This window comes from Gracilinanus agilis, chromosome 1 (assembly GCF_016433145.1).
Source record: "Gracilinanus agilis isolate LMUSP501 chromosome 1, AgileGrace, whole genome shotgun sequence".
Taxonomy (NCBI): domain Eukaryota; kingdom Metazoa; phylum Chordata; class Mammalia; order Didelphimorphia; family Didelphidae; genus Gracilinanus; species Gracilinanus agilis.
Window position 1 is genome coordinate 718,915,290 of NC_058130.1, and position 13,630 is coordinate 718,928,919.

The 13,630-nt window shown below is 39.0% G+C and overlaps 1 protein-coding gene across 1 annotated transcript in view; it reads left to right on the forward strand.

The window, feature by feature from the left end:
• PIP5K1C (phosphatidylinositol-4-phosphate 5-kinase type 1 gamma) overlaps positions 1 to 13,630 on the forward strand; it is a 131,710-nt gene that overhangs the window by 65,340 nt on the left and 52,740 nt on the right. Inside the window, exon 3 of the mRNA XM_044671311.1 lies at positions 7,051 to 7,079. Coding sequence (XP_044527246.1) covers positions 7,051 to 7,079 — 29 coding nt within the window. The remainder of the gene's footprint in view (positions 1 to 7,050; positions 7,080 to 13,630) is intronic.

Genomic DNA, 13,630 nt, shown 5'->3' on the forward strand with positions numbered 1-13,630 from the left:
ACATCACCCACTATGTTGTCACAAATCCATAGTTCACAAAATTGATAGAATGAATGCTTTTATTTACAAGTCAAATAAAAGAAAGATTCACAACAGAACTTCTAGAAAAGAATATGAGATATCTTTGAAAAACCTTTTCCCAGAGGCAACTTTGTAGCCTTAGTTACATTCATGTTCTATGTAGGGATTCTTACCTCACAGCAGTTCTTTTGTGGTCTTGTGTAGACTTTCTACCTCATAGCAGTTCCTCCTTGGTCATGACTAGTACATTGCTCTTGCCACAGCTTTCTGTAACTCCCAGTAGTTGGTGTCAGTTCTGTTTCTGGGGAATTGACTCTCTATCATGTGCCTTGTGGGGAGGAGCATTGGAGAGCACCTGTCCCTGCAGACTGAATTATAGCTAAAAATACAGATTCATATCAGGTTACCTCCATTCTGTAGCCTTGCCATATACTATGATTCAAATTTCTAGATGCACCCAAGAGTTCTTCCAGAGTTTAAGAATATAATTGCCTTTCATTTCTTCCAAGTTATTCGTCATCCCCAAATACCAGTTTGGATCAGGGTATATTTCAGTCTAATGTTCTTTCCCCCCTAGCACCCAAGAAGTGTACCTCTTGCACACAGCAGCACTTCCCACAGATATAGAGGTCTAGCCAGGCTCCTTTTTTACCTCCCCTCCCTATATTCAAACTCTAGCTTTAAAACTATCCCCTTTTATAAAATGTACCATGTTAGGACTTTGATTATGTCTTCTTGACAGGGTCTGAACGAGTTCCTTAAAGATATTTGGTTTTCTCATGCCTATTGTAGAGTTATAACACTTAATACATGGACTTAAGTATAAAAGGGGAATAGTAGAGCTGTTAGAGCACTGTATTGAGCACAGGAACCAGACTTGAGAGAATCTACCCATAGAGAGAAGGCTTGAGTCACTAGGGAAGAAGAAGATGCAGATCTAAATAGCTGTCCTTAGGGATCTCTAGAACCCCAGAGGTGGATGTGTTGGAGAAGCAGTGGCAGATATTCTTAGACTTAAACATAGTGGTCATGGAGAGGTAGTGTCAGAGGCAGCAATGCAGTGCCAAGACTTACTATTCCCAGCTTATTATTAGAGAGGGGGGAAGGGAGTCTCTATATAGCAGAGTTCCTGAACCAAGCCTTCTAAAAACAAAGAGCAAACATGTGACCCTAGAACTGAAGGAACACTGCAGGTCTGATGGGAAAGAGTTGACTCTAGCAGTGCCAGGTTCATTTGCCTTCAGGAGTAGCCTTACCTGCAGGAGGGTGCTATAAACCTAGAGGAAGTATAGGTCTCAGGCATACTAGAGGGAAAGAACCTTATCTTGAGTGTTTAGATGATCATGTGTGAATCCTTTGCTTTTTCTTTTGGGGGGTAAAGGATGACCTATATTTACTACATGTTATTATGCCAAGTACTTGCATGAGAAGTGATAATGGCCCTATTACTTTTTCTAGAGACTAAGCCAGACAAATTCTGAAGTTCCCAAGGGAAACTGTTAAGTAAGGACATGAACCAGAAAGTGATTAATGGGAAACCCTCTCCAACCCATATAGAACACCGTCTGTGTCAGGTTTGAAGGTCCTGGGTCACAAGTTAACACTGAACTTATTTAAGACTGCTTCCCTTGAAATCTAGATATTGGGGTTAGATTGTAATAAAAGTCTAATCTTCTCCCTCCTTCCCTTTGCCCAAAACATATTTGTCATATATATCCTTAGAAATAAATAGCGAGAGGTGGCTCCCTAGATGACTCCGTTGGGTTGAGAGCCAGGCACAGATATGGGAGGTCCTGAATTTCAATCTGGCCCTGGATACTTCCTAGCTGTGTGACCTTGGACAAGTCATTTAACCCCCATTGCCTAGCCCTTACCTCTCTAATGCCTTGGAACCTACATACAATATTAATTTTAAGACAGAAGGTAAGAGTTTTTTAAAGAGAGAGAGAGTGAAGTTACAATTCTATTGATAACCATTCAGTTTATTCAAAGTATATCAGGACTTAGCAATCAGGAAGATCTTAGTTTGAATTCTGCCTCAGGCACCTAGCAGCTGTGCTGAACATGTCACTTAACTTCTCTCAGCCTAGTTTCTGCATCTTTAAAATGGGAGTGATAATAACATCTAACTGTGTTGTGTTCTCTTATTGGTATGTAAGTTCTTTGAAGGCATAGATTATTTTGCTTATATTTGTATCCCTGATCTTCATACTATGCCTGGAATACAGTAAGTGCTTAATAAATGCTTTTTCATTCATTTACCTGCCTCAGTTGTTTTGAGAATCAAATGAGACAGTTTACATAAAGTGCTTTGCAATCCTTAAAGTTTTATATTAATGTTAGCAATGATAGTGATCAATAGTGGTGGTGATGGCATAATTACATACTATATAGACATGCTGAAGATTTTGTGAATTTATTTTGTATCTTAAAATCCTTGTTCCACTATTGTTTTGCTTATTCTTTAGGGTTTTCTAAATCTGCTATTATGTTGTCTGAGAGAGAGACACTTACAGTTAGGAAAGGCTTCCTACAGACGGTGAAATTGGAGTTGCCTTAAAGAAATCCAGGGAAAATATGAGCTTGTAGTGAAGGAGCAGGAGAATTCAAGAAATTGGGAGGCAGGACAGGGAAAATCGTGGAGACTGAAGCTGGAGCATGCTGTCTCAGGAAGAGGAAATAGGCCAAGATAGAAAGATCAAAGATCCTATTGTGTTTGTTTTTCAAGACAATTAAACAAATATTTATTAAGAGCTTCTTAAGTACAAGGTACTGTACTAGATGCTGAGGATACCAAGACAAAATGAAAAACAGCCTTTCCTATCAAGGAGTTTACATTCTCCTGAAGCAGTACAGCATCTATACAGAAAGGTCAATATTTAGATCATTTGAGAGGGGAGAAAACACTACAAGGGGCAATCAAGAAAGGTTTCCCAAAGGAAATAACAGCAGACTTAAACTTTGAAGCAAGAATTCTAAGAAATGGAGGAGGTGAGGAGGAATTAATCCAAAAGTGGAATGGAACTCTTCAGAAGTTGGTAGATCCCCCCTCATTGGGTGAACACTTTAGGGATATGTTGTGCAGGAGATACTTTTTTTTCAGAGATAATTTGGATGAAAAGGTCCCTTAGGAACCATCCAACTCTTTGAATTCTCTGATTCTCTTTCCCTCCATCTACAAAGTTCTGAGTTTCATGAAAGCAAGGAATATGACTAACTTAAATTTTATATTTCCCATATTGCACTGCAGAAATGTGCTTAATAAATTTTAGAATAAATTAACTTCTCCACAGGTAATTTGACTAAAGCTAGTTGCACAAGTACAAACAGTGAAAGCCCATATTTTCCTCCTCTTTATATGCACTTATACAGCTAACTCAGGCATAAGATAGAAGCTAATACACCCCTCAGGCAGCTGCTGCCTTCCTGCCCCCATAGCTTCTCTGCACTGCCATATGCTTGGTGTGCTATCTGGTGGTGATTTAGCCAGGATTGTGAATCCAGGCCTTATGATTTTTGGTTGACAACCAAGCTGACTGATCCAAAGGTAGCTATTTTCACAAATCTCCCTTACTTTAGTCCAGGGGTCGGCAACCTTTTTGGCCATGAGAGTCATAAACACCACATTTTTTAAAATGTAATTTCATGAGAGCTGTACAGCGCTCACAGTGTGGCTCCTGTAACAGCACCTGAAAAAAATTGACTTTATGGCTCCTGCAGAAAGAGCCATATCTGGCCCTCAAAAGAGCCAGATATGGTTCGAAAGCCATACGTTGCCGACCCCTGCTTTAGTCTATAAAACATCTCTGTGTTTATGATTAAGGCCCAAGGGAACTGGGAGAAAGGTGGTTGGGAGGGTGGGGGGACTCCTGGTGAAAAAAAGATTATGTCCAAATCATAATCTGAGGCAACAAAATGAGGTTTTGCAGTATCAAACTCTATTCTTCAGTATATCTATCATGAGAGAGGCAACAATCCAAAGCTAAGAAAGTGAATAGTCACATAAATCATACTAAGAAGTGGCAATTGTGAAGTAATGCCTTGTCTTATACTTCTCTTTTACAGAAAGTACTCTTTTTGGGGAGCAATGTTCTTGTCATGTACCTTCTCCTTTCTTTGTTGCATCAGCACAGCTATAGTCCTAGACATCTGATTTATGAGAAGACTGGAATCCTGTTTAAGATAGTGAATTCTCTATCCCTGAAAAATTAGGTGAAGGTGTTGTAGAGGTGATAAATGCAGCCAATCAACAAGCATTTAGTAATCATTTTCCCTGTGCTTGGGATAAAGAGGTAAAAACATGGTTCCCTAGTTTTAAGGAACTCACATTCTTCTAATGTGAGAGATAACATATAAATAACTATTCATATAGGATACATACAATGCAAATGTAAGGTAATTTCACATTAGCAAGGAAAGGCCTCTGGCAGAAGATGGAATCTGAGCTAAGTCCCAGAAGAAGAAATGGAAACAAGGAGGTGAGATAGGAGAACATTCCAAGCATGAAGGGCACCCTTCAAAAAGACACTGAATGGAGCAGCTAAGTAGTACAGTGAATAGAGCAACCAGGCCTGGAGTCAGGAGGATCTCAGATACGTTAGCCTCAGAATTACCCTGGGAAAATCACTTAATCCCAATTGCTTAGGCCTTTGCTGCTCTTCTGTTTTAGAATTAATATTTATTAAGACAGAAGGTAAGGGTTTGAAAAGGAAGGAAGGAAGAACAAGACAAGATATTGAGGCAAGAAATGACATTTCATGTACAAAGAACAGTAAGTAGGTCAGTATAGTAAGATTATCAAATTCACAGAGGGCAGTAAGTATAAGAAGACCAGAAAGGTAGGAAGAGGCCAGTTTGTGAAGTCTATTTTAGAGCCAAATAGAACATTTGTTACTAGATCTTGGAGATAGAGGGAGCTGCTCAAATTTTTTGAGTGGGGTAGGAGGGCATGACATGGTCAGACCTGGGCATTAGAAAGATCAACTATGGCCCCGAGTGGAGGGTGGAGTGGAATAGAGAGAGACTTAAAGGCACAGAGACCATCCAGGAGACTTTTGCAGTGATTCAGGTGAAAGTTTTTGAGGGCCTGCTCCAAGGTAGTGGCTATGTGAGTAGAGAGAGGGGGATGTATAGAAAAGAGGTTGTAAAAGTAGAAATGATAACATTTGGCAATGGACGGTCAGTAAACTGTAGTCCGCAAACATTCTTTGTAAACTAGCAAGCTAAGAATGATCCTTATGTTTTTAAATAAAGCTTTATTGTATTTAAGATCATAAAAAGTCATCTCTAGCTCCAGGACATGTAGAGAAGTCATGAAAAAGAGATGTGGAGTATGTGAGTAAGCAAGTGAGTTAAGAATGACACTAAGGTTGTAAACCTGGGTGACTGGGAGGATAGTGGTACCCTTGAATGTAATAGAGAAGTTTAGAAGAAAAAAGGGTTTTCTTTTGAGCATTTGTTTTAGATTCTATGAGATGTCCAATTCAAGATATCTTAAAGGTTGTTGGTCATTCAAGAGAGGTTGGTTAGATATACATGTAGATATATGAATCATCTGCATAGAGATGATTAATGAAGTTATGGGAACCAGTGCTCACTAAGCAAGAGAATATACTAGAAGAAGAGAAGAAGGCCTAAGACAAAGCCTTGGAGGAGTGTTAAAACTGGCAAGAGGAGAACCAGGAGAGAACAGTTAAATAACAGTGTCCAAGGTTGTTGAGAAGTAAAGAAGATCAACAAGATTGAGAAAAGACCATTATATTTGACAACTAAAAGTTTAGATTTAAGAGATAAGACTTTGAAGAGAGCAGTTTCAATTGAGTAATAAAGTTGCAAACCAGATTGCAGGGACTTTAGAATCCTTTGAGAGAAGAAGAAGCATAGGCAGCAAACATAAAGGCATTTGGGGCAGCTGGGTAGCTCAGTGGATTGAGAGCCAGGCCTAGAGATAGGAGGTCCTAGGTTCAAATCCGGCCTCGGACACTTCCCACCTGTGTGACCCTGGGCAAGTCACTTGACCCCCCATTGCCCACCCTTACCACTCTTCCACCTAGGAGCCAATATACAGAAGTTAAGGGTTTAAAAAAAACCATAAAGGAATTTAACCAAGAAAAGGGAAGAGAGATAATAGAATGATGGGTATCAAATATAGTTGAATCAAGTGAGTTTTTTTAAGGATTATAAACAGCAAGAAAGGAACCAGTAGCGAGGGAGAGATCAAAGATTAGAGAGAGACCAAGGATGATAGAGAGGACAACCTAGATAAATATAAGTTAGATTGGATAGTCTCTGAAGTCTTCTCCAGCTCTGACATTCTGTGGTTTCCATGACACACAAGTACTATCAAAGTTTATTTGCAGACCTTAGCGGTATTACGAGACCTTTCTACTTTCACTAGTAACTATTAAATAGCACTTTTATAAGCTAAAGTTTTCTTCAGTCCTATTCACCAGGGAACTGTGGGTTATTTTAATGATGAACAAAGTGGGGAAATAAATTACTGGAATGAATTTTTTTTTCAAGAGTATCTGTGTTCCCCAGTTTTCTCCTCATGTCCATAAATCCTCCCCAGAAAGGTACGATCTCAAGATGCAAGGAAGAACTGAGCTGCTTTAGTAAATTATAACTTTATCACTAATTTCACACAAGCTGTGAGTAATCAAATGTTCTATATAACTCTCAAAAGTAATTTCAGGAACATGAGTTCTAGGAAAGAAGACCTTAGTACCTCTACCCTTTAGTCCTATTTCTAACTTGCTCTGTGACCTTAGAAAAGTCATTCAGCCTTCCTGGGCCAGATAGCCTTGGTACCTGTCAGCAATTCAAAGAAATAGATGAAAGAGATGAAACAAAACCATTTTGAGCTTTTTTAGAGACTGTGGAAGTAGTGCCCTACTGATAGATAGAAAGTATTCTCACTGGGTTTATTGTAAAATCTTTCTTTATAACTCTTTAAGTGGGTGGGGGGGAAAGAGCCACTAGGAGGCAGTCTAGATTTCAAGTCTGATATACTTTCCTTTTTTCCTTCAGGTGTGCCACGGAGGAAGGCAGCAAGTGAGGTGAGTTGTACCCCATATTGTCCCTCCAAAGTAGGGAAGACATGGGACAAGGTGGACATGGCCTTAGGCTGAAAACAAAAAGGACCAGTATGGATTCCGAGCTTTGGGTTCTGCCAAATTTTGGATGTCATCATCCCATGTCCTTCTCATCTTAACAAGCTATTATGAACAAGCTCCACATTACTTATTAGAAGACCTGTATTCTTGCCCTGCTTCTGCCACTGACTTACTCTGCCTTCAGGGAAATAATTTCCCCTTCTGGGCCTCAGTTTCCTATAAAATAGGAATAATGACTTCCCTGTTCAGCCTTAGAAAAATAACTTCACCTCTCTTGAGCCTCAGTTTGCTATTTCATAAAATGGAGTTGGACTAAGTGGTCTCTATGGTTCTTTCCTGTTCTAAATCCTATAGTCCTTCTTGCCCACTCAGGTATTACTTCCATACTTAAGTGGGTCAGTAATCTTGTCAGTTTGGGTACTCTCTCTGCTGGTACACATCAAAACCCTTCTACATTTTCTCATTCCTTATAATCCTTGTCTATATCTTTCCATAAATCGCCACAGAAGATCCTCCCAGAGTTATTAACAGGATCAAATTAGGGAGAGAATGTGACAGTGCTTAGAAATACTGAAAATGTGAGGTGATCATGGAGGCAGTAGGAAGTTGGAAGGGACAGAATTAGATCAAAAAATCACTTCACATCACATCACATCAGCTTTTCTGACTTTCCAAAGAGGATAAGTCTGGAGCAGAAGTATGAATCTATATATGAGAGGCAATACAGTTTGAATAAGCCAAGCGATAAGGTTTAAAGTCCAGCTTAAGTTTTATATGCCAAGGAAATGAGTAGGGCCAGAATTGGGCCTACTGCCTTGAATGAAATTCAGCTGAATAACTGTCCACCACTTCTGCCTTTATTTGAAAGCAAGAGTTCTTAACCTTTTTTGTGTCATGGATCTCTTTGGCAGTCTGGTGAAGCCTATGGACCTCTTCTCAGAAAAATGGTTGGATGCCTACATTCATAATAAAAAGGAAATGCTAAATTCCAATTAGAGGTTAGTAAAAATGAAGATGTAATTATTTTCCCATCCAAGTTCATGAAATCTATTCAAAGAGCCTTTGGGAATCTGTAGACCTCAGGTTAAAAACTTCTCCCCTAAAATGAATAAACTGGTTCAGAAAAGCACATACTTATTTTTCCCACTCAAGATGGGAGTGGGATATCTTCCTAGGGCTTTGACTATATTGGTGTAATAAACCCTTCATTAATGTAGGGGCAACAAAGTAGTCATCCTTGATCTTTACTCTAGGCTGAATCCTACTTACCCAAAAGTGTAGTAGAAAAGGAGCCCAGTGCCTTTATAAATAGAATCTTTTTCATCAAAGAGAGGAACTCTTCCCAAGCCTCTGGTAAATCCAGGACCATATGCATGTGGCTAAGAAGAAATTGCCAAAACTCTGGATAAGTTTACTTCAAGGCTAGGAATTGAAAATCAAATCAACAGACTTTTATTAAGTAAGGCCCTGTGTTAGGTGCTAGAAATACAAAGAGAAAAATAAAATAATCTGTGCTTTTAAGGAGCTAACATCCTACTTGGGGGATTATTTGAGGAGAGAAAGAACACTGACAACAAGAGTGATAGGGAAAAGAATCAAATAGATAGTGGCATCTGAGCTGTACTTCAAGGAATATAGGGATTCTAAGAAACAGAGGTCATCAACCAGCATTTATTAAGCATTTACTATGTTCCGGGCACTATACCAAGCACTGGAACTACAAATAAAGGCAAAAGCATGGTCTCTACCCTCAGTAAGCTCATATTCTGATGAGGGAGACAACATTTTTTTTACTTTGAGTATTTTCTCCTAGTTACATATTTCATATTCTTTCCCTTTCCCCCAAACTCCCCTAACCCCCCTTAGCCGACACATAATTCCACTGGGTTTTACATGTATCATTGATCAAGACCTAATTCCATATTATTGATAGTTGAACTAGAGTTATCATTTAGTGTCTACATCCCCAATAATATCCCCAATAGCCTGTGTGTTCAAGCAATTGTTTTTCTTCTGTGTTTTTCCTCCCACAGTTCTTTCTCTGAATGTGGCTAGTTTTCTTTCTTATAAGTCCCTCAGCCTTGCTCTGGATCCTTACATTGCTCCTAGTAGAGAAGTCCGTTATGTTCAATTGTACCACAGTGTATCAGACTCTGTGTACAATGTTCTCCTGGATCTGCTCCTTTCACTCTGCATCAATTCCTGGAGGTCGTTCCAGTTCACATGGAATTCCTCCAGTTCTTTATTCCTTTGAGCATAATAGTTTTCATCACCAACAGATACATACCACAATTTGCTCAGCCATTCCCCAATCAAAGGACATTCTCTCATTTTCCAATTTTTTGCCACCACAAAAAGCATGGCTATAAATATTTTTGTACAAGTCTTTTTCCTCGTTATCTTTTTGGGGTACAACCCAAGCAGTGCTATGGCTGGATCAAAAGGCAGATAGTCTTTTAAAGCCCTTTGAGCATAGTTCCAAATTGCCATCCAGAATGGTTGGATCAGTTCACAATTTCACCAGCAATGCATTAATGTCCCAATTTTGCCACATCCCCTCCAACTTTCATTACTCTCCCTTGCTGTCATTTTAGCCAATCTGCTAGGTGTGAGGTGATACCTCAGAGTTGTTTTGATTTGCATTTCTCTAATTATTAGAGATTTAGAACACTTTCTCATGTGCTTATTGATAGTTTTGATTTCTTTATCTGAGAATTGCCTATTCATGTCCCTTGCCCATTTATCAATTGGGAGATGGCTTGATTTTTTGTACAATTGATCTAGCTCCTTGTATATTTGAGTGATTAGACCTTTATCGGAGTTTTTTTGTTATAAAGATTTTTTTCCCAATTTGTTGTTTCCCTTCTAATTTTGGTAGCATTGGTTTTGTTTGTACAAAACCTTTTTAGTTTAATGTAGTCAAAATTATTTATTTTACATTTTGTGATTTTTTTCTAACTCTTGATTGGTTTTAAAATCTTTCCCTTGCCATAGATCTGACAAGTATACTATTCTGTACTCACCCAATTTACCTATAGTTTCCTTCTTTATATTCAAGTCATTCACCCATTCTGAGTTTATCTTGGTATAGAGTGTGAGATGTTGATCTAGGCCCAATCTCAAGGGAAACAATATGTTAACAATTATGTATATACAACTTTATTTATGTACAACACATTGTCAGAATGGGAGATAATCTTAGAGTGAAGGTACTAGCATCTGGAGAAGAGCAGGGAGTAGGACAGAAAGGGCCTTTTAGAGAAGGTATGATTTGAGGTGAGATTTGAGGGAAGCCAGTAGGTGAAGAGAGAGAACATTCCAGACATGGGACATAGCCAGTAAAAAGGCAAAGTCTGCAATTGTACGAAAATATTTATAGCTGCGCTTTTTGTAGTGGCAACAAATTGGAAAAGGAGAGTATGTCCTTCAATTGGGGAATGACTGAACAAACTGTGGTATATGCGGGTGATGGAATACTATTGTGCTAAAAGGAATAATAAACTGGAGGAGTTCCAGGCGAACTGGAGAGACCTCCGGGAACAGATGCAGAGGGAAAGAAGCAGAGCCAGAAGAACATTGTACACAGAGACTGATATACTATGGTAAAATTGAATGTAATGGACCTCTGTACCAGCAGCAATACAATGACCCTGGACAATTCTGAGGGATTTATGGTAAAGAACGCTACCCACATTCAGAGGAAGGACTGCAGGAGAGGAAACATATAAGAAAAACAACTGCTTGAACGCATGGGTCGGGGTGGTCATGATTGAGGGTGTGGACTCGAAACTACCACACCAATGCAACTACCAACAATTTGGAAATTGGTCTTAATCAAGGACACATGACAAAACTAGTGGAAATGTGCATCGGCCATGGGTGGGGGGAGTGCGGGGGGGGGGGGCGAAGGGGAAAGGAGGAGCATGAATCATGTAACCATGTTAAAAATGAATATTAATAAATGTTTGAAAAAAAATAAAATAAACCTTAAAACATTACATTAAAGCTAGCTAGTATCATGGGTAGTACTATTAATTAGCATTATCACATCTATTATGGCTTTAACATTCCATATTTTAGGGTACCTTGCACTAGTCAGTCAATCAGCATGCATTTATTAATTGACAGACACTATGCCAGAAGCTGGGGATACAAATATAAAGAATGAAAAATTCCTATTGAAAGGAACTCACTTCTTTCTTATTATAAAAGTATTTTAAAATATAATAAGATAATAAAGTATTTGTGACATTGAATTCTAAAAAAAAAAAAAGGCAAAGTCTGCAGCTGTCATACATAAAGAATAGTAAAAAGACTATCCTAGATTGTAGTTTGTGGAATAAGGTATAGAAGACTGGAAGAGTCATAAGGGACCAAGAAGTATGGGACTTGCAAGCCCAAATAAAATATTTTATATTAGAATAGGGAGCCACTCATATTTATTGAGATTCGGGCATTAGTAAGATTACTTTGGCCCTGAATGGAAGATAGAATAGAGTAGGAAGAGACCCAAGTTAACAGAGAACATCCAAAAGGTTATTGTAGTAGTCCATGAGAGAGATGAAGGTGGCCTGCACCAGGATGATGATGACCTGCGCTCTGTGAGTGGAGAGAAAGAAGAAAGGAATGTATAGAAGATTTGTAAAGGGAGAATTGAGAAGACTTAAGAAATGGATTAGTTATGTAGAATGAGTGAGCAAGAGGAGTCAAGGATGTCCCTGAGGTTGCAAGGCTGGGTACCTAAGAGGATGGTGGTGCCCTTGACAGTAATCAGGAAACTTAAAAGATGGGAGGGTTTTTGGGGAAAGATAATGAGTTCTGTTATAGACTTGGAAGGTACAGAAGCACTACATTCAGGGCATGAGGGCCAGCCTGTACAAAGGCATGGAGATAGGAGATGGAAGGTAAATGTTGAAGAATAGCAAGTATAACAGTTTGGCTAGAACATAGAGTAGTTGAAGGGGAGTCATATAAGATAGACCAGAGCCGAATTGTGAAGGATTTGAATGCCAGGCTAAGGAGTCAAAAGCTACAGAGTGGTCACAAAAGATAAAGAGTGGAAAAAATCCTTTGGATTTAGCAATTAAGAGGTCGTTGGTAACTCTGGCAAAAACAAGTACTATAGAGTGGTGGGGTCAGAAGCCAGATCACAAGAAATAGAAAAATGAGTAGTAGATAAAGAAATGACAGTAGCAAGCAGAGATGACTTTTTCCAGGAGCTTGACTTTGAAAAGGAGAGAGAGAGGAAATGGGAAAAGATGGGATGAAGGACTCTAATAGAGGAGTTAGCCTTATTAATAATAATAGGATCATGGATCATAGACCTAGAACTGGAAGGGACTTCAGAGCCTATCTAGTCCAGCCCCCTTGTTTTACAGTTGAAGAAACTGAAGCACAGGGAGGTTAAGTGACCTGCTCAAGTCACACTAGTAGTAAATAGCACTCTGATTTGAACTCAGTTCCTTTGACTCATCCACCTTTTTCTCAGAGAGCAAAAGAGAGAGGGGGGAGGGATGTGTTATAGCACGGTTTTAGGGTGGGGAATGGGGGAGGGATAGCAGATAACCTCTGTTTTTTCCTGTAAAGGCAGGCAAAATCCTCTTCTTATAAGGGATGGATTTAGAGGGTTTAAAAAGATTGAAATTGCTACTTTGAGGAATGTGAGTCAGAGAAAAATCGAAATATTTTCATGAATCAGTAAGAGCCTAAATAAGATTAAATTACATAAAATTGTAGTGGACCAAGTTGGTTTTGTTGTGTAGAGGATGTTCTAGCTATTTTGAACTATAGTAAATATCCCACTAATTTATCTGGACATACTTCCAGAATGGTGGAAGCCCCCTGATAAAATTCAGTATCACTGATAACCACAAACATTGGCTATTAGTAAGAGTTATAGGAATCCTGGGATTTCCCCATTTGGGTTCTTAGCTTGGGCACAGACATTATTAGGACCCAACATACTTGTTGATGTCATGACAAAAATATGTCTAGAATTCTTGAGCAACTATATATGAAATGCCCTGAGTAATCTCTTTTTGCCTTCTTGATGGGCTATTGTGGAACAGTCCCAGTACTGTCCATCAGGCTTTCCCTGATATATTGAAAATATAAAAGCCTATCTGAGACTTCTCTCTTCTGAGCCTGGACAGGGAGGATCCTCCTGCCTACATGGCAGACAACTAAGACTAAATGCATTCACCTATTGCTACCATGTCAACTCTGCAAGATGTAGGGATGAAATTCTCTGGCTATTATATTTTCATGGGACTGAGTATAAAGAACATAATTAAACTTCCTGAACATAGGCTTGCTCATTGTGTCAGTCTAAAATATGCAATAGAGGGAAATTAAACTAGCTCAAAAGAAGAACTCACCTTAACTTGATGGAAGTTTAATGTCAGATCTTTTGAAGGTCTTCCAGATTTTTGTGAACCATCTGGACTATGACAGGACTTTGGTCTTCCTCTTTATTCTAACAGTTCTTTCTCTTA